The 19063-nt window shown below is 53.9% G+C and overlaps 1 protein-coding gene across 5 annotated transcripts in view; it reads right to left on the bottom strand.

Annotated features, from left to right (window-relative positions):
- Window positions 1–19063, bottom strand: part of RUNX3 (RUNX family transcription factor 3) — a 57007-nt gene that overhangs the window by 14866 nt on the left and 23078 nt on the right. For 3 of the 5 annotated variants that reach the window (XM_073233423.1, XM_037017917.2, XM_037017916.2), the window contains 3 exons: window positions 12949–13229; window positions 10920–11076; window positions 3251–3355 (listed from right to left, as the gene is read on the bottom strand). In XM_073233423.1, coding sequence (XP_073089524.1) covers window positions 3251–3355; window positions 10920–11076; window positions 12949–13229 — 543 coding nt within the window. Of the gene's footprint in view, window positions 1–3250; window positions 3356–10919; window positions 11077–12566; window positions 12726–12948; window positions 13230–19063 lie in introns of those variants that run through there. The other 2 variants (XM_037017919.2, XM_037017918.2) reach the window with 2 other exon arrangements.

Here is a 19063-nt window from a genome sequence, read left to right on the forward strand (position 1 = left end):
ATGCCAGAACTGCCAGGCCCTGCATCGCCTCCTGCCTGTACACTGGATCCCACTCAGCCACCTGCTTTTTAACCAGCCCCCAGTGTCACCAGCACTGAGAACCTCAGAAACCAATGCCACACAGGCAGGAAGCCACCAAGGCAGCCTTCAAAGCCGGCCGGCCACCTGGCTGCAAGTCGACATGCTCCACAGGGCCCCAGAGGGGAACGGCCTGGCCACAGACCCCACAGCCAGGCCTCAGAGTTCTCAGGGTACCACTCCTCGGCTCCCAGGACTAGCCCCTATTCCCACCCTGCCCCATAGAAGCCTCAGCCCTCACATGGGGCGGGGGTCACAAAGCAGGAGAAGAGCCCAGACAGGAAACCCTGTGCTGAACTATGAGGGCTGTCGGGCCCCTCCTGTGGGCTGCACAGCTGTAAACTCATTTAATGTTCACAACTCCCAGAGCAGATGCTAATGTCACCCCTATTTTACAGATGTGCACGCCAAGGTGGGAAGCCCCTCCCAAGCCCCACTCCCCTGTGCCCCTCACTCCCCTGAGCCCCAGGCTGCAGCCCCTCGGTGCACCAAAGCTCACTCACAGGTAAGCGGCTTTGCCTCCTGGCCTGTCTGCTCCCAGGGTTGTTGAAGATCAATTAATGGGGACTTCGACCAGGACCTGGCAAACAGGGAGGGCTGGGTGACCAGCACCAGTTGAACTGGCCAGTTACCTCTTACATGTGGGGAAACAGAGGCCCAGAAAAGGCGGGGAATTTGTTCAAAGTCACAGCCTGAAGGCCAGGTTGGGGCTGGAACCCAGGGTGCTGGTGAGACCTGCCTGAAGGCCTGGGTCGGGGGCGTGGGCAGTGAATTTCTGCTAAAATTTTGTTCAAACTAAAGTTACTTGAAATGACTGATTTGGCTTGTGCGAAGATCTCGAGAGGGGCGCGCCCGCCTCAGGCCCTGCAGCTCCCTGGCCTCTGACTCCAGCCCGTCTCCTGGCCCGGTTTCGTTCCCTTCCTCTTGCTGCCTCGTCTCCCTCTAGCCTCAGCAGTTTTGTCCTATGCTGCCCCTTTTCCCAAAAAATGGCTATCTCAGTTCTGGGGGACACCAGGAGAGAGGAGCAGGTGGGGGATTTGAATGGGGACTTCCAAGGACAGGGCCAAGGCCCCGCCCTTACCCAGGGGCTCCAGTGTGCAAGGTGGGCAGCTCTGGGCAGGGCAAGGCTGAACCTGGAGGGCTCCAAGGGATCCCATGCATTGCCTCACCCCTCCCACCAAGCTCTGAGACCCCCGGCTCCCCTTCCTCTGCATGCTGGGTGCTCACTGCTTTGTGGGGTAGTTAAGTGCCTCCATCATACTGAGCCCGGCTGTGGCTCCCGTCCATCCTGATTCTGCCCCTGGACACTTAGGGTAGGATACCACCTCCTTCAACAGAACTGTATACCTCTATTACCATGGCCTGGGTTTCTTAGCAGATCTCCTGGTGATCAAAAAAATTCACCTGGACTAATGGTGGTGGGGGGTATATTCGGGGGAGAAGGGGTGGGTGCCCGGATAACAGAACATCATGGATCCAGTGACTCACATGGACCCTCCCTCTGCTATAGCCAGATGCTGTCCACATGCTGTCACTGATCTCCAGGCCTGCGGGGTGGGTGGCATCATCCCGCTTCCTGGCGCAGGGAGCTGAGGCTCAGAGAAGTCAGCAATGTGTCCAAGGCCAACCAGCTAGGCAAGCTGGCTCGGGATCTGCCCTCCGCACCAGATTGGGGCAGGTGTCCTGTGGCTCACACAGGCTCCCCAGAAATCATCACCTCAGGACTCTTGGTGCCATCAGGGTCACAGATGACCCTGAGGTCAAATGAGACACATGCCTTGTTCAGGGCCACAAAGCCCAAGGCCAGGGGCCTGGACCTTTCCACCTCAGTCCTAGCAGGAATTTGGCCAGAGCAAGCGCTGGCTGGGAGGGGCTGGTGCCCATGCCCAGGAGCTCAGGCCAGAGGAGGTGGCCCTGAAAGGCCTGAAGGGAAACCCAGGCCCAGCTCTGAGTCTTTCCCAAGTAGCAGACACTGGAGTGGGCCCAGGAATTGAACACATGGGGTGCCAGGTCAGGAGGGGCCAGCCCAGGGCCAGGCCTGGGTGGCCCTCACTGATGACGCCGTGCCTCCTGGGCACTGGACGGACCAGAAGCTTGTCTTCCTGCCCCAGGCCCACTTAGCCCAGCGTCTAAATAGAAGGTGTCTCTGGGAAGACAGGGAGCCTCCCTAAACTAAGACAGAGTGAGGCTTTGGCCAGTTTCTCAGTGTCCCCAGGTCTGGATTCTCTCCTCACTGGAACTGGAGTAACCCTTTAGCTGTTCTGTCATTAGGATCCCAGGAGACAATAGAGGTGAGGTTTTCTAAACTGCAAAGGGCTGCAGTTACAAAGAGGACACGGCAGCTTTCAACATGCCAAGATGAATATGTCACAGGTTGGGGGGCATCCCAGGCAAGCAGCCACCCAGAGATGGCCAGCTAGTTCTTGGTTTCATTCATTCATGCACTTGTTCCTTCAGTGAACACAGGCCTCTGGCCCACTCCGTGGCAGCTGCCTCTCCAGTTTCCCCAATCCTAATCTGCAAAACCCAGGCCCTTCAGTGGGCAGACACAATTAAACACAAACTCTCTTCGATGCTAAATGCACAAATCAGTGCTCCCTGCACATAGCAGGTACTCAATAAATATTTGCAGAATCAAATTTGCATTCTTGATCTCAAAGAGTGGGTCCTGGGGTTGGAGTGCCTGGGCTCTGTGGGACCTAAGTCACATACTGAGATTCAAAGAGTTTCCACGGAGATTTGCCCCACAGCCGGGCCAGCTTCTGTTTTCTGATGGCTCCCTCCTCTGCCACTGGCAGAAGCAGCTGGGGTGGATAGAGACAACTTGGCCCAATCTCCACCCTCCAACCCCCAACACCCTATCAGAAGCCTTTTCCATCCTTTTCCTTTCCTTAACTGATGCAAATCCATACCCCCAGCCAGCCCTCACTGGGGAGGGGGTCAAGCTGCTTCTGCCATCTCCCACCTCTGCAGTGCAGTCTCGGGCTAAGCCCGAGGGTTTAGGGCTTTGCTGGCAAGCACACTGCATGGTGGGATGTGGAACAGAGGACTGCAGTGCCCCACAGGAATAATCCCAGGACCCTGTGCCATCCGGCTGACCTAGCTCAGCTGCTACCCTTTCCTGATGGACCCTCCTCCCTGGCCCAGGGGGCTCAGTTGCTTTGGCACTTACGTCTGGGCTCCCGGGGTCCATCCACAGTCACCTTGATTGCTCGGTGGTAAGTGGCCACTTGGGTGGGGTTGGTGAACACGGTGATGGTCAGTGTGAAACTCTTTCCTGGGGGGAGTGGGAATAAAGGCAGGAGGTTGGCACCTGGAGCCATTCATAGTACCCTGGCCTCCCGCCTTGAGTGCCATCCCTGGGAGCCCTTAACCTTCCAGAAGGCACAGGTCTCTCCCCTTTGAATCTGGGCAGAAGATGGGGCTCTAGGTGAAGGTCAAACTGCTGGTGTTGGCATTCAAAGCTCCAGGAGGTCTTGCACCAACAGCACCACTGTCCCGTGCCCCATGCTCTGCCCCCTGGCTTATTCCCTCTGTTTCTTGGTCTTGGTTTATGCTGTTCCTTCTTTCCAGAGACCCTCACGGTGTTGGAGTAGGGAGTAAGGATGGATACATATATTTTTTGAAAGTAATTATGATCGGTATAGAAAACTTAGAGAGCACAGAAAATATAAAAAGGAGAAAATCACCCACAGTTCCACTAGCCAGAGATAAACACTGTTAACATTTGGTTGTTTTCTCCTCCAGTCCAGTCCTTTTTCCTTGGCATATGTATTTATGCAAATTGCAGTGATATTAAAATACATCATTTTACTTCTTGTTTTCTTTCATTTAACATCACATCATAAGCACTTTCCCATGTCATTAAAAATTCTTCATAAGCTTCATTTTTAATGGCTGCAAAATATTTCAACTCACAGAAGCTTCATTTTTTATTTATCCATCTCCTTCCTCTCAGGTTTATGTTGCAGCTAATTTCTTATTGGTGTGTGCTGCCCGGGCTGCGAAAGGGCTCATTTGGGAGCTGCAGACATTTCATTTGTAGACACAACTGTTATTTCCAGAACTCTGCTCTATTTTTAGATAGACATTTGGCTCCAAAGTCTCCATTCAAAATTCCTGAGAGGGGAAAAAACTTCTAAAATAATAATTTATTTTTTTTGCTATTTAAATAGAACAACCTTCTGTTTATAAAAATCTTTGTCTACATCTCTGCTTATTTCCTCAGAAGAGATTCCAAGAAATGGTGCGTGATTTCATCGCATCAGAGGGTTGCAACGTGTTTAGGGACACCGATCTTTCTTGCGAGGTGGAGACAGTCGTCCTGATCCCTGCAGGCTGCGTCCATCAGCATCACGACTGTGCCTATCAAGGTGGAAGAGCTCTTAAATGCTCCTGACGTCACTTGCCTTTCTTCTATTACTAGTGAGATTGAAAGTTTTTAATGTTTATTATCTGTCCTTATTATCTGAGCAAATCATTGCTTCGGGTTCTTTTATACTTTCCTTTTAGGGTTTTGGTGCCTTTATAAATCACTCCGTAGTATGCTTGTTAACACTTTTCACGCCCTGTTAGTCTCCCAGTTCACTGGCCTTTACATTGCCCTTTCTGATAAGATCCGTTTTGCATTTTCAGCTCCACCTCTAGTCCATGATTTCTCCTATCATTTTTTCCCCTGTGTAAACAAAGCTTTGCCCCATGAAAGGTTTGCCTTCAATAAACAGTGTTCTCTCTACTTTCTGTACTGAATTCTTTGATTCTGCTGGAGATTTACTGGTTGGTAGCAGGGAAGGATTTTCCTCTAAGGGCAACCCAATTTGCCCAGCGCCTTCACTGCAATAGGAGCCCCCCTCCTGCCCTATTCTCTGTTATCACCAAAGCCTCCAAACTGACTGAGACTGGGGAGGATGTTGGGGGGCCTCATTGATCCCCTGAGTCAAACCTGGCCTCTGCCTCTGAGCACCTCTATCTATGGACCCAGTTTTAGACTCGGGGACTCTGCGAGGGCAGGGGCCAGTGGCCAGTACACCTGTGTCCCCCAGGGCGGGCACAAAGGAGGCTGCCCTAGCAGACCCCTCTGGGTCCACTCGCACTCCCAACTACTCCCCAAGTCAGGCAGGCAAGCCTTGACAATCCCACTTCATAGGTGGGGATGGAAGCTCAGGGTGGGAACTGCCAGCTCACAGTTTGCTTGGCTGGGAACTGGTTGATCCAGTGACCAAGTGACAACTCTAGCCCCAGAAACTAGATAATCTAGAACAAAAGCAAACTAGGCAGGTTTACTGGGGCCACACTAAGGAACCCAAGGGCTTCTGAGATACCAGGGGGTGGTTTAAACTGAGGTATGACTCAAACTGGGCAAGAGTAGGGCTTCTCTGGAGGAATTTTCCTGAGCTACTGGCTGGAGGCAGGGAAGGAAATGTAAACTGCCCCTGCCCCTGGAATCCTGGGTCAGAACCAATCTGGCCTCTCACTCTCAGACCACAGGGGCACTTCCCATGGCTTCTGGAAACAGGAAGCGCAGAAGGCCTAGGGAAATGCCAGGCAGGTGGCCTCAGGCTCCCTGCCCACTCTCTTCCAGGATCTGCCTTCCCTCCTACTGCTTTCCCTCACTCTGAGGCCATTTCCCTCCTGAACCAGTTGGGCATTCTCCAGGGGTCCCTAGTCTCTGACCTTCCATCACCTCTTTGGTGCTGCGGGGTGCCATGCCTATGGGGAGTTTAGGTGGACAGCCCAGAGCCAGAGCAGCCAGCTCCCAACATTGAGGTCAGATGGGCCCCCAGCCCCTGCGGCAGTGGGCCTGGCCCACAGCCATACTTGCCAGTTCACTGAAGTTCTCCTGTTTCTCCCCTTACTCCCTTTAGGTCTTCACTAAGAAGTCACCTAAGCTCAGTGAGGTCACTTTATCTAAAGCAGGCATTTTCCACTTGGCATTCGTGGCTCCTGCTCAGAATTAAGTGGGCCTGTGAACTGGGATAGGAAAAAAACGACAACTGCATTGTCCCCAGCCTCTAGCTGAAATCTAACATCTCTCTCAAGTAGGAACGTAGGCAACAAACCACAGAGGTATTACAGTGAGTGACCTTGCCACCAACGGACGTCACAGATATTTACATATCACATTGCAGAGTTCTCTAAATATCTTTTAGGCTCAAAATCATGGTCATCATCAGATCCGCTGCTTGATCTTATTATTTAGTACAGTAACAAAGCAGCTTGTTTATCACAATAAAAAAAACCATTTGCTATGTTTTAATATAATTGGTTTCTATTGCAATCCTTTATATTGTTTTATTTTTAAAAAAACATTCTTCTGAGACTACAAAAGGGGTCCATGGGGTGAACAAAGGTTAGGAAACTCAATCTGAAGCCTCATAAACCCTCTGGCTCCCACTCTACCTGCTTGAATTTCCCCATAATGCTTATTGCTTCTAATAATCCATTTACTTACTTATTTTATTTTGTTCTCCCCATACTAGATTGTAAACTCCTCAGGGGCCAGAATTTTTGTCTTGCTCACTGTTGTGTCTCCAGCCCCCAGGACAGCATCTGGCACATAGTAGGTGTTCAATAAATGTTTGCTAAAGGAATTAAGGGGAGGGATCACTGCTCCCACTTTACAGATGAGAAAACTGACACTCAGAGGGGCAATAAGTTGATCAGGTCACACAGCATCCAGGCAGGGTCAGAAAGGTTAGATGGGCTGGAGCCTGTCCCTCCACAGACACTAAGGACCTCCTCCTGGGGAGGGAAAAGCCCCCACATCTGCCAGGCAGCAAACCACAGGCCATCCTGAGGTCACCAGCCCTCCTCAAACAGCTTCCTCCCAGTTCACAGGCCTGGCACCACGCTTCCCAGGTACCCACAGAGAGAAGGGAGGGTGAGGGAGGAAGGGAGGGGCTGGGACCTGGGGGCAGGAGTAGAGGGGAGGGGTGGGTGTCAGGCACCACAGGAGGCAGGCACTGGGAGGAGCCAGGATGGGAGGGAAGCTGTCTCCCAGAGTGCCCCTAACCTCTCTGCCTGGTGGCAAACCCACACATCCATTCTCTCCCCTTCTTAGAGCAGGAAGCAGAGAAGACAAAAGAGGTGGATGATTTTGTGCAGGAACCCAGGCAAACTTGCTATGAGCCAGGAGTCCAGGTATTGCAGAACAAGGCACTCCAAGGGCTGGTCCCAGTGGGAGGAGAAGAAATCCTAGTCTGGGAATAGCTCCCCCTTGGGGCTCTCAGGGGCCCCACGCATTCCTGCAGGACCCGGGGCCCTGGACCAATGAGCATATACAGCCAGGCTGGCAGTGTGACCTTGGGCAAGTCCTTGTCCCTGGGAGCCTGGGTTCCTGTGTGATAAGCCCCAACCACAGAGGCTTCATGAAGGGAGGGAGGGGACACATCTCAGAGGACCTCTGGGTTTTCTCAACATCGGCCAAGACACCATCTATCTCATCCCCAACCCGTGGGCCCCTAAGCCTGCACTCTCACATCTCATTCGAAATCTTTCTCCACATATACAGATTCTTTTTAACCGGTTAATGACTGTTCAGGAATTCATGCTCTTTTCATTTTCACCTAGGTCCATCGCCGCCTCCTAGAGGGCATTTTGGGGATTTGTGGTATATGTGGTCCTCAAAAGGTGGGATGTAGGGGGTGGGGGGATGTGAATGTCCAGCACTGCATAGGGCAATGAAGTATTCATTTTTCCTGTGTATGAGAAACTTGCTTATGAATATTCTCTGAGCTATGAGTCTAACGCAATTTTATATAAAAGGATGCAAGTTTTTATGCACTTTTAATATCTACTGAATTTTCCAGAAGGGAAGACAGTTCTTTTTATTTTTTTTAAACTTTTTTCAGAGCTTTGCCAATACCTGTTCACAACTTCAGAAAATCGTGTCATTGACACAATGCTGCGTTCACGCTCTGAGTCATGCACACCTCGCCGGTCTGGCCTTCATGGCAGTCGTGGGGCTTCTGCTAGAGCTGCAAGCCTCTGCCCCCCTCACAGTGTAGTCTCCCCGCAACATTTACATAATTATTATAAATTACTCTCCCTTTCTCCCCCATTATAGCTATAGAATTATACAGATTTTGAAACTGTAAGTAGACAGGTTACATCATCTACATATTTCATTGTAAGATGGTAAAGGACATGTTACGAAATAGTTGTTGCAGGCAGGGGTGCTGAGTGTGGCAGTGTGGGAACCTCAGCCCCAGTCACTGCAGGAGACACCAGTGGCTTGGTTTCCTTCCCTTCCTTTCCTTGCTTCACACCTCTGACTTATTGTGGGGATGCTTTGGTGGTGGTGTGTGTACATCTTTCACAGAAAGCTATGTTCCTAGGATTAACACAAAATCAGGGACTAAAAAGAAAACAGAAGATTCCACCCAGTTGAACAGTCCTGGCAGAAGTCAGAAAGCCAGGGAAAGGCCTGGGTCCCAAACCCCCACCTGTGCCAACTCCTAAAGTGGCCCAAACTATGTTTGTCAATCACTGATTTGTTCTCGCCGAGGGAATTTCCCAGTGGGCAGGGTGGGAACAGCAGATGCGTTGCTGCATGTCACAGGACCCCTGCACCCTCCTTCCTCACGGCCAGCCACCTCCACTTATCCCACTCAACAGTTCACACCTTCTGGGTTTCCCCCACCCCCGCCCAAACCACACCATAATCACAGAATCAGTGACTGTCACCACTCAAAGGGACTTCAAAGATCTCCTCCGGTCCCAGGCACATTCAGTAACAAAAGCTCTAGCATGTATCCAGCTCTCAATATGTGCCAACTGGTATACAAGTAATTTCCTTGTACCAATCCTTACAAAATCCCATGAGGTAGGTACATTATCCCCACTTTACAGATGAGGAAACTGAGGCACAGAGTAGTTAAGCCATTTGCCCAATGTTATCCAGCAAGTCAATGACAGAGCTGGGGCTGAAATCCAAGTTGGCTGGTGACAGAGCCCAGGCTGTTTAATACGATGAGGCGCAAAGGTCTGAAAGTTTTGTTGAGTCCACAGGCATTGGAATTCCCACTCAGGTCTTTTCCTGCCTCCTGGGACAACACAGACCGGTGAGAGAATGGCTGTGAGAATGTTTTGTAAACTCAGCCTCCTGCCATCTCCCAGAGCCACATCCCAGCCTTAGCCATGTCTGCTCCAAGAGCATTCTGCTCAACAGTGTTTTGGAAACCCATCTCTTTCCCTGCAGGCTTGTGGGGTAGGCACAGATCTGTAGGTATAAATACCACAAAACCATTTTCAGGGGCAGAATGGCCAGACAAGGTAACTTAGAGAATCACCATCTCTTCCCTTTTCTACGTTTTACTTCCCAGGAAAGGGAGTAGGATGTCTTGCTCGAGTCCCAGGACAGACCTCCCCTCTGCCTGCCACACAGTGGGCCTCCCCGCCCCTCACTGCTACCTGGGCTGGCAGACGCAGCCACCGCCCCATAATCCAGCGGCATCCGAGGGAGCCACCACTGACTGCAGGCAAATGACTTTCTACTCAGAGCTGGGACTGGGATTAAGTTGCAAAAGGCTTGAGAGATTGGGGATGACAAAAGGGGCTTGGAGACTAATTAGGAGCAGCAATGAAAGCTTAATTCATAAAAGCAAACATTTTCCATCCATCAACCTGCAACCAGTTAAGGGCAACGTTTGAAAGAAATCTGTGCGTGGGGAAGGGAGCCAACAGGAACAGGAAATGTTTGAAAGAATGTAAACTATTTCGGTTTCATAAAAAGTAACAAGTAAACAGTTATTACATGCAAATAATGCCCTGGTTTTAATTAATGCTGAAAAGTCAAAATATGTTTGACATTTGTATGTATACACTGAACGGTTGGAGAGGAAAAAATGGTGCCCAGATGCCCGTTTCCAAGTCGGGCTGGCGGCTCAGAGGGAACTAAAACCTTGAGAAGGTTTTGTTTATTGGTGATGAAAAGTACAATTCTGCCTCAGCCTCTGTCGAGACTGGGAGCAGAGGAAACCTAGCTTACTTTCTGAACAAAGCTGGAGGGGCAGAGTGGGTGTTTGGGAAGGGCACTCCCCACCTTTCAGTAGGCTAGTCTTAAAGGGCCAGCAAGCCCTCAATTCTTCATTTTGCAGGGCTGGGTTTCAATGACTTCTCTACTCAGAGATGATGCTATGTTTCAGGTCCCAGCAGCTTCCCACTCAACAGCCCCTCGCAGCCGCCACATTAGCCTCTGGTCCTGCCTTCCTTCACACCGCCCAAGATAGATCAGATGGGCAGGGTGGCATACTAGCCTTGATTCTGAGGTGGGAGATGGCAGCCTTCAAGCTGTGCTTTCCAATGTTCAGTATCCTGCACTGCATTCATATCTTTCTTAAACCACTTTAAGGTGAAAGGGCTGGGGAAACTGGACGCAGGAGACCACAGCTGGGGAGAAGCAGCCCCAGTGGGGAGAATGGCTGGGGTGCTCAGCACCATAATCCAAGGATTTGCCTAAACCAGCCTCTAAGCCTGCCTACTGAAAAAGACCCACGAGGCCCCTTTTTGAACTTGTTAATCCACGATCTCCTCCCAGCACCTTTTGTGAGACCAGGTCGCCTAATCAGGAACAAGGGAAGACACGGAAGGCTTCAGGAATTAGTAAACCCCAGAAACGGAGACAAAATTGCCTTTTTATGGCTAAAGAACCTTAACTCTTCTAGCATCCTCAAAGGAGTCTGTAACACTTTAAGGGTTTCCAAACCGCTGTTTTAGACAGAGCTGGGCCTGGAGACATGTTTCTGGGGCTCCCAGTGAGAACCCAAAGCCTCGCTCGCAGGTTCCTTCCCCCCACCTCTTCCATGGCCAGTGTCGGCTGGCGTGGTCTCCCTTCCGCTCACCTCGCCCACTGCGGCCCACGAAGCGAAGGTCGTTGAACCTGGCCACCTGGTTCTTCATGACGGCGGAGGCGTTGCGCAGCTCAGCGGAGTAGTTCTCATCGTTGCCTGCCATCACAGTCACCACCGTTCCATCCGGCACATCCCCCAGCGCCACCACCTGAGGGCATGGGGGCAGGGGGACACCTTAGAAAGGTACAGAGGAGACAAGGGAAAGGCCGGGAGGGGCTGGGCCCTGCATCTCCCCTAGGTCCTGGGTGCACTGCGGAAATTCTCAAATGCAGGGTGGAGAAAAGGCTTCAAAACAATAGAGACCTTCCCCCAAATAAAACAAAAACAAGACAAAATCTCTCCTTTCCATACCAAATCCCTAGATCAACTGGTTAAGCCTTGTCCTGAGAAATTATCCTTTCAATTAGATCTAAGCAAGAGCTGTGGATAAGCTCAGTCACCATGGTGTGGGGTGCAGTTCCCCTCTTCCCTTCGGCTTGAGCAAAAGAGGAATCAACATTCTCCTAGCAACCCAGTCTCTAAGTAAAAATAATATCAACAACAATAACAACAGGTCTGCTCCCCACACTCAATTAATGCAAGAGCCATTCGGGGTATGAAATTTGGCCCTGAAATGTGGCCCAGGCCCAGTCTATCGGCCTTTGCAGAGCCTGAATTCGTTATGCGGGGAAAATGCAAAATGCAAAACAAACTGCTGTTTTGAGAGGGTTTGTACAGAAAACCCCTTTAAAGTGAGAGAGGGGCTTTTCATAGTAGGAGGATGCACCTGCTGGGAAGTGCAGGATGGGGTTGGAGATGCCCCCTAATACCGTCTCCCCACCCCCACACCCCAAGAAGGATGGAGAGGCAGATGCCTCTTGAAAAGGAATCAGACTGCAAACGCAGTCACAGCCATTTAAACGTGGTCACCGCGTGCAGAGACTAGGGAACCAGATGGTAAAAATTTCAAGGAGAAAATGTTTGGGGTCTGATTAAAAAGGCCAGATTTCCTGTCAACATCCTGTCTTCTTTTAATTTCAAAGATTCCTTTTAAGCTCCAAGTGACAGTAAAACCTCCGATCTGAGGATTAAAGTCACACGGGCCTCCCCCGCCCCCTCCACCCCTGGAGATTTTCCCCACTGGTATTTTAAGATGTCACCCGGGAGACCTCCAAGAGCCACTCATCCTTTTTTCCAATTTGGAACCGTCTTAATGGGAGCAAGGGCGGCCTCAGCTGCCAGGAGCCTTGTTTCCACCTCGGGCACCCGCCACCCCCAGCCGCTGGCCCTTCCTGCCCTGCCCTTTCTCACGGCAGCTGTGAGAGGTTTAGGGGAAAACCAAGGCGTTTTCGTTTCATCTCGTTGCCCCCTTAAAAAAAATGAAAATGAAACAGTCGCCTACTCCCTGGCAAAGAAAAGCAGATCCTCTGAATGACTGGGGGCTGCCAGGCTGGGGGCGACCCCAATCTCTGCCTGATATTCGGGATCCCAGCCGCAACCGTTTAGGTTGGGATCAGTGTCCTCTATCCTGGCCTGAGTCGCCCGGTGTAAAATTTCAGAAGCCAGAGGTTGAGTGTGAGCAGGAAGTGCTTCTGAAGCAGTGCAGAAGGAGGGGTGCTGGCAGTGGAGCGTAGGCCCTATCCATCCTCTGCGCCCCACCTCCGGTGTCCTCGCCCTGGTCCCGGGGCTCCTCTTCCCCGTTGCCCGAAGGACTGTGTCCGAGAGGTCCGGGTTGTGGGAGGAGGTAATCCCCATCGCCCTTTTCTGCATCACCGTCTTCCGCAGGGCTCCCCGAAGGTGGAGGGGGCAGCCCCCTTAAAAGTCATCCGTGCCCGGTGCATCGAAGAGTGAACGCCGAAGTCCCCGGGCGGCGCGCGCAGCGAGACCGAAAGCACCCTTGGGCCGGCTGCAGGGTTCTCGCTGCGGGGTAACGGATATGTCCCATCCAGTCCCCTCCCTTCCCGGGGTCCTGGCTCCTGCAGCTGAGATGCCCGGAGCCCCAGGGCCGGTGTCCTCCCCGCCCCCCAGGCCCCGCACTCACCTTGAACGCGACGGGCAGTGTCTTGTTGCAGCGCCAGTGCGAGGGCAGCACGGAGCAGAGGAAGTTGGGGCTGTCGGTGCGCACGAGCTCGCCCGCGTGGTCCGCCAACACGTCCACCATCGAGCGCACCTCGGGCCTGGAGCGCCCGCCCGGCCCCACGGCTGCCTGGGCGCCCAGCGCGCCGCTGTTCTCGCCCATTTTGCCTCCGCCGCCGCCGCCGCCGCCGCCGCCGCAGGGGAAGGCCGTGGAGGGAGGTGTGAAGCGGCGGCTGGTGCTCGGGTCTACAGGAATACGCATAACAGCGGCCGTCAGGGCGCCGGGCGGGCGGCGGAGGCGCGGCTCCCCCGGGGACGGGCGGCGCGGGCGCCTTCTCGGCCGCCGCTGCCGCGAGAAGCGGGAAAGCAGAAGCAGACGCGCCGGGGCCTCAGGGCGCAGGGGGCGGCGCCCGGGGACGCCCCGCCGGGGCCCGCCCGCAGGGAGGCCTCGCTGCCCCGACGGCCCCGCGCAGCCTGCCCGCTAGCCCCGCATCCTGGGCGCGCGGCCCGTGTGCGGCCGCCCTCGCGGCGGTCCCGGCTGCCTCAACTGCGGCGGGGCCCGCGCCAAGGCCGCCTCCTCCCGCCCCCGCAGTCCGCTCGCGGCCGCCCCACCGACTGTACGGCCGCAGCCCCAGAACAAATCCTCGAGAATCAAGTGGCGGCGCCGCGGCCGCCCGCGCGGGGTTAGTACCCCGGGGCCCGCGAGGGCGGGGCCCGGCCGAGCGACGCGTCGCGCAGCCAATCGGAGCCCCCATCTCCGGCACCTCGGCGGCGCTCGCGGGGGAGGAACGGGGACCGCCGAAGGCCGCCCGACCAGGAGGGGCGGAAGGCCCCGCCCCGCGGAGGACGCCTGGGTCCGGGGCCCCAGCGCTTTAGCTCAAGGCTCCTCAAGAGCTCTGGGGAACCCCAGCCGATGCTAGAAATCCGTTTAAATTGTGCGGGCCCTCGGAAGGCTCATTAGCCGCTGCCTCCGGGCCGCGTCTCCCTCCTGCGGGGGGCTGCGGCTCCCTTTCTCTCCGCCTTCCCCGCTGCCCGCGGCCGAGCCTCCCCAGCTCCAGCCGCTTTTGACCTGTAATACGTGCACCTTAAGCAAGAGGCGGCGGGGGTCCCAAGGCCGGTGACATTGAACAGCAAGATGCCCCAAAGAGGCTTCTCACCCCATCCCACTCCGCGCCCCGCACCCCGCACTTTATTTTGACCCAAGAGCCTCCACGAATGTGAGATCGCCCGCGCGCCAGCGGCCTCTGCAGTGCTCGGCCCTGCGCGCCTTTGGTCCCGGCGTCGGCGGCCCCGGTGCCAACCTCGGGGAAAGAGGGAAGTGTTCCCCACGCACCCGCATCCAGCTTTGGGGCACCTAATTCTGTTCCTCTCCGTTCCCCCCTCAAAACAACTGTCGGTATCGTACAGGCCTGGCCGCGTCGTTCTTCGTTGTGGCGGCCTGTGGCTCTTTGAAAGACACCATGGGACCCCGAAAAACGCGAGTGTTTCCCCCTGATTTTTCCCCAGCGCATGTAACCACGGTCCAGCATCGTGAAAGAGGACTGGAGTCCGTGGCGATAAGAAAACTGCGGAGAACTCGAAAATGTCCGCAAAGCTAAGGGCCCCGGCTTCCAAAGAAAGGAATTCTCTCCTTCTTCCGAATGCAAACTGACCCCCGCGGGTCCAAGCCCGCGTCTTGCCAGGCAGTGTGTCCGGCTGCGCCATAGGGACGCAGACAGCTCTGCCCAGGCACTGTCGTCCTGGGTCCTCGCTCCCATTCGCGACCGCACGGCCCAAACACTCCTGGGGCTTCGCAGAAAACAATCTGTTCCTCCCCTGCCTCCTAGGCCAAAGCGGGCCTAGGGACAGGGTACAGCGGGGAGGAGAACTCGGAAGATCAAGCCCCCATTCACTTATTATTGCCACAGATGCACTCTCTGGAGTCTGGGGAAACGAATGCTTGTCGAGGCTCCCCGCCGTTTTGGAGATTGGGCGGGATATTCGTTGTTCCCCGGGCTCGACAGGTGCAAAACGACGAATACCAAGACTTCAGAGTAACGGAGCATAGGATCCGAAGGTGGCAGCAAGATCCCTCCCTGAATCTGTCCCCGGCCCAGTGAGCGCCAGTTTGCTGTCACTAAACGAAATCAAGCCTCGCGTGCGCTCCAGGGCTGACGGGCTCTGGCCCAAACTCGACCACCTGGAGAACTGGTGCCTATGCTCCTCGGAGCCTCACTTCAGCCCTTAAAGCAATTTCTAAAGCGGGGACGGCGAGGGCTCCTCACTGGACCTTTTTGTAAGAGCCTACACCTCGGAGTTGCCCATCGCCGGGACCAAGGCCCTCCCCGCGCGCTTTAGAGAGCGCGGGCACTAGCGGCAGACCCAGAAGAAAGCATGGGGCCAGGGCCTTGGCACGCCCAAATTCTGGGAGCTTCCCACCATAAGGCTCACAGCCTTTGCAGCTGGGTAGGGCCTGGGTGAGGAGGGCAGGCGACGCCTGCTGTCCTGGAGTGCCTGTGATGCCAGGACACGCCGCGTCTGGGGTTTGTGAATTCGCTTCGTCTCGTGGTTTCGGTTTGCATTCTTGCCCTTTCTCGTCCCTCCGCCTGATTTCTCCCTCTCATCCTACTGCGGGTTTACAAACGGGTTTCTTGAGAATGGGGCTCCTGTGGGTCTCAGCCCCTGGCACAGGACCCGGCATATCTGCAATTTTTTGGAGGGAGGTCGCTGCGGCGGGCGCCGGAACCAGGGAACGCAGGCTGTTGGTTTTGGGTCCCCAGCCAGAGGTCGCCGGGCCGCCGGTGCAGGAGCAGTTCCAGGATCCACCGCTAGTTGGCGCCTGCACTCTGCCAGCCGCGGAGTTGCCCGGTCAGCGCTGCACACAGATGTGCGCCAGCTGCCGTGCCGGTGTTCGGAGGCGCAGAGGGCCGCCTCCAAGAGCTGCCCTTTCTGGACAGACGTCCCGCACGATTCCTCACCATTTGTGTGGCTCCGTCTTGGAAAAACCAATGGCTTTGTGTCAGATCGAAGGCTACCCTTCCTGCCCCTTATGGAAGCGGACGCTTTTCTGCTTTGGCATCACCAATACCTGAGGGTCCCTATGCCTTCCTACCCGAAGAACATTCTCCCTGCCAGAAAAGCACCGTCTTCTCCTGTCTAGTTGTGAGGGGCCCGAGGTGAAGAGGATGCACATAAGAACAGATCAGTTTGTTCCCAGACCAGTTCGTTCCCAGTTTCAACCTATGGCCAACCTACTTCCTGCCCGCACAGCACAGACAGGCCTAGAGTCATCACTCTCTCTCTCTCTGTCTCTCTCTTGCTGTTTCAAAGGCAGTTGGACAGCTACCACGCCCCCACCTGGGTGGGGGCAGATAACCCTCTCCATTCCCCATCTTGATGGACAGCCATCTCCTCTTCCACCAGATCCAAGAACAAACACCTGGCTTTCTCTCAAGTGGCTCCCACCTAAGAGCTCCCCAAGTTGTCTGCAGCAGGGCAAGGAAGAGAGATGTCTGGGCCTGACTTGGCCCAGAGCTGGGTAAAGAGAGACCCAACCTGGGCTGTGCAGAACCTGGGTCCTGGAGGTCACTCCTCTCACCAGTGTCCTTCGCCCCTGGAGGGGATCCATGGGATCAGAATGACCCTGTGCCAGGGCAACCTCCTTTTATCACCCAAGGGTATCTAGGAGTGCACACTAAGTATATTCCTGGTAGTGAGGTTCTGGCAGATGTCTCCCAGAAGGCCAGAGAGCCTCCAAGGGTAGGTCTGATTCCTCAAGAGTCTCAGCACCTGGGGAGAGACAAGGGTCCCCTAAATGAGCTGGACAATGGACATATGCATTCTAGAAGAGTGTCTAAGAGGTCCATTGGTTGTGGAAGGAGCTTGGGTCTACAGTTACACGTCTGAGTCTATCTTCTACCACCCACCGTGGTGAAAATTGCTTAAAGCCTCTCTGAGAGTCTTCTGTATAGTAAGGATCAGAATAGTAGCTTTATAGAATCCTTTCTAAAGTGCATAGCATGGGCCTGGCACATAGGGGGTGCTCCATCCATGTGAGCTGTCACTGTTGTTATACTGAAAGAATTAAGTCTGATCATTCCTTGTCAGGGGCCTTTGGCAACTCTCTTCCCCTCTGTGGGCCTCACACTTCCCATCTGCGAAATATCCAGTTCTCATGTTCAGAGCTTGCCAGGCCTCAGCACCTAGTCCACGGCCATCCTGTTCCTTTTGGTTCACTTACCGGCTGCCTCGGGGAGGTAAGGACAGTCTGTGGCCTGCCTCCAGGTGGACGTAGTTCACAGGAGGGTCCATCACGCAGCTGCCCAAGCCTGGGTCTCGACACTCCCCTTCTCCTAGGCTTTCAGACCCTCACTGGGGAAGCTCACTGGCCCACACCCCCTCCTTCTGCCCAGGCATACACTTCCCTAAGTGGAACTGGCCTCAGCCAACACTGTCAGCCATCTCCCCCATCTCCAGGAGGCTTCTATTCCCTTTATCCCAAGTCTCACAGGAGCCCCAGTCCAGTGACTAGCACAGAGGACTGTCTTCTAGAAGCTAATGATTTCTCCCAGTCTGGCTTCACACTCCCACTCTAGAGGGACCCTTGGTGAAATCCTCCTGCCTGGTGCCCTGGAACTTAACGTGGGGCATTGCCGTTCTTCACTGAGCCTCAGTGTCCTCCTCTGTGAGTGGTCATTTTCTAATTGCTCCGCTTAACAATCTGAAGGATTAAAGACTCTATCTAGGAGGTGAGGGACATTGTTTTTCACCATATCTAAAATGCCATCAATTGTTACATGTGAAAGAAAATACTGCTAACTAAACTAAGACTTGCCTGGCACCCAGATTTCAGATATATCTATTTAATAATATATATTACACACACACATATATATATAAAGTTAGTGAGAAAGGAGCATGGAAAGCAGTTGTTCATGAAAAGCATGAAAAAGATTGTTGCTTGTAATTTTGGAGGTCCTCACCCCAAGAATCTGGCTCTGGGGCCACCCCTCCTGGGCAGCCTCTCTGGACAGCTCCTGAATGTGCAAGACAAATGAACTTCTCAAAGAGTTTTTTTGTTTTTGTTTTAACTTTTTTTGGAATGGGCCAGACTCCAAGGGTGGGAGGGAGAGGGAGGCTGGGGCAAGCTCTGTGGTTAGGACACAGCTATGGACTCTGCCATTGACTGATAAAAATTTGACCTGGCTGGTGAAATGGGAAGAACAGTAACAGCCACATTTGCTGAAATGCTACCCTGTCCAGACACTGCATTTGAGCTCTAAGTGCATCATTTCATCCTTACAGCAACTGCATGAGGCAGGTGTTATGTTCACTTAAATGAAGAGGAACGTTGCTCAAGGTTTTCTGGGCTAGGAGAACCAGGGCCAGGTTAGAAAACTGATTTGACTCAGAATTTGGGGAACAGAGGCACCACCTGGTTATGCATATCCCCTACCCCCCAACTGATTGAATAAGTTAATGTGAAGAGCTAGGTGTGTAGATATTGAAAACACTCAATAAAGATTAGCTATTATGATGGTGGAGGTGCTAGGGGCAATAAAATCTGTCAACAGCCATGGACTTGGAAATTAGCAGGCCGTTCAGACTTGGGCTGGGAGACAGGAAGAGAACACAGGGGTCATCTGCTGAGGCCCACCCACATGTACTCTCCTTGGTCCTCAGAACCTGCCTGCAAGGAGGTAGATTCTGCTGTCATCCCAATTTACAGGTGGCAACACTGAGGTCCAGAAAGTGGGAGAGATGTGACCTGTGTCACCCAGGAAGAAGTGAGGCTGAGACTGAGCTTGGGCAAGGCCAGGGAAGAGCATGGCGCAGCCCCAAGTGGGTGTCCTGACCTCCCGCTGCCCTACTGGAGCCTGCAGATGGTCCTGCTGGCCCCGCCTCATGGCCAGATGTGCCCAGTCGTCAGCATCCGAATCTGAACCATGCTTCCACAGTCCCTCTAGGCTTCGGCTTGCTCCTTGAGGGAGCCCAGATGAGTTTCACTGTGACTTCTGGTGGCCTCTCCTCTCCACCCTGCCCCCCGTGGCTCGCTCAGGCTCCCTCATGCCTGTACAACTGTGGAGCCCCCACTCCCATGT

Source organism: Manis javanica, chromosome 4 (genome assembly GCF_040802235.1).
Source record: "Manis javanica isolate MJ-LG chromosome 4, MJ_LKY, whole genome shotgun sequence".
NCBI lineage: Eukaryota > Metazoa > Chordata > Mammalia > Pholidota > Manidae > Manis > Manis javanica.